This window comes from Glycine soja, chromosome 12 (assembly GCF_004193775.1).
Source record: "Glycine soja cultivar W05 chromosome 12, ASM419377v2, whole genome shotgun sequence".
Classification (NCBI taxonomy): Eukaryota; Viridiplantae; Streptophyta; class Magnoliopsida; order Fabales; family Fabaceae; genus Glycine; species Glycine soja.
In genome coordinates, this window is record NC_041013.1 from 32,516,272 (window position 1) to 32,516,856 (window position 585).

The window sequence follows — 585 nt, forward strand, 5'->3', positions numbered from 1 at the left end:
TCAAATTATCACCAACAAATACCCAATACCCAGAAGTAGACCGTCTCGAACCCGGACATCCACCCAATCAGCATCTATATAAGAAACAAGAGTGGATATAGATGATGGATAAAGATGAAGACCATGGTCTATAGTACCTTGAATGTAGCGCAATATGCACTTGAGAGCCTGCATGTGCTCATCCTTTGGGTCATGCATGAATAAGCACACCTGTTGCACTGCATATGTAATGTCAAATCTGGTAAAAGTAAGGTATTGTAGAGCCCTAGCAAGGATCCTGTAGAGAGTCGGATCCTCAAATGGAGTGCTTGATGTAGCACTAAGCTTTGGTTTAGTATCAACAGGGGTAGGTGATGACTTACAAGAAGACATGCCAGCACGATCAATAATCTCCATGGCATATTTCTTTTGAGATAAAAACAAACCACCTGCATTATGAGTTACAATAATGTCCAAAAAATAGCTCAATTGTCCCAAGTCCTTCATAGCAAATTCCGAGCTAAGAAGGGTAATAATGGACTTATGAAGCTCATCAGAGGAAGCAGTCAAAATGATGTCATCCACATATAACAAAATATAAGCCAT

The 585-nt window shown here is 40.0% G+C and overlaps 1 protein-coding gene across 1 annotated transcript; it reads right to left on the bottom strand.

Moving 5' to 3' along the window:
- LOC114378932 (uncharacterized mitochondrial protein AtMg00810-like) lies at positions 1-585 on the bottom strand. Its single transcript, XM_028337516.1, has one exon. The coding sequence runs from the start codon at positions 583-585 to the stop codon at positions 1-3; it is 585 nt and encodes a 194-aa protein (XP_028193317.1).

Bases quoted from the DNA above. Each gene is read 5' to 3' on its own strand.
- LOC114378932 (XM_028337516.1), bottom strand. From the start codon at position 585: ATGGCTTATATTTTGTTATATGTGGATGACATCATTTTGACTGCTTCC.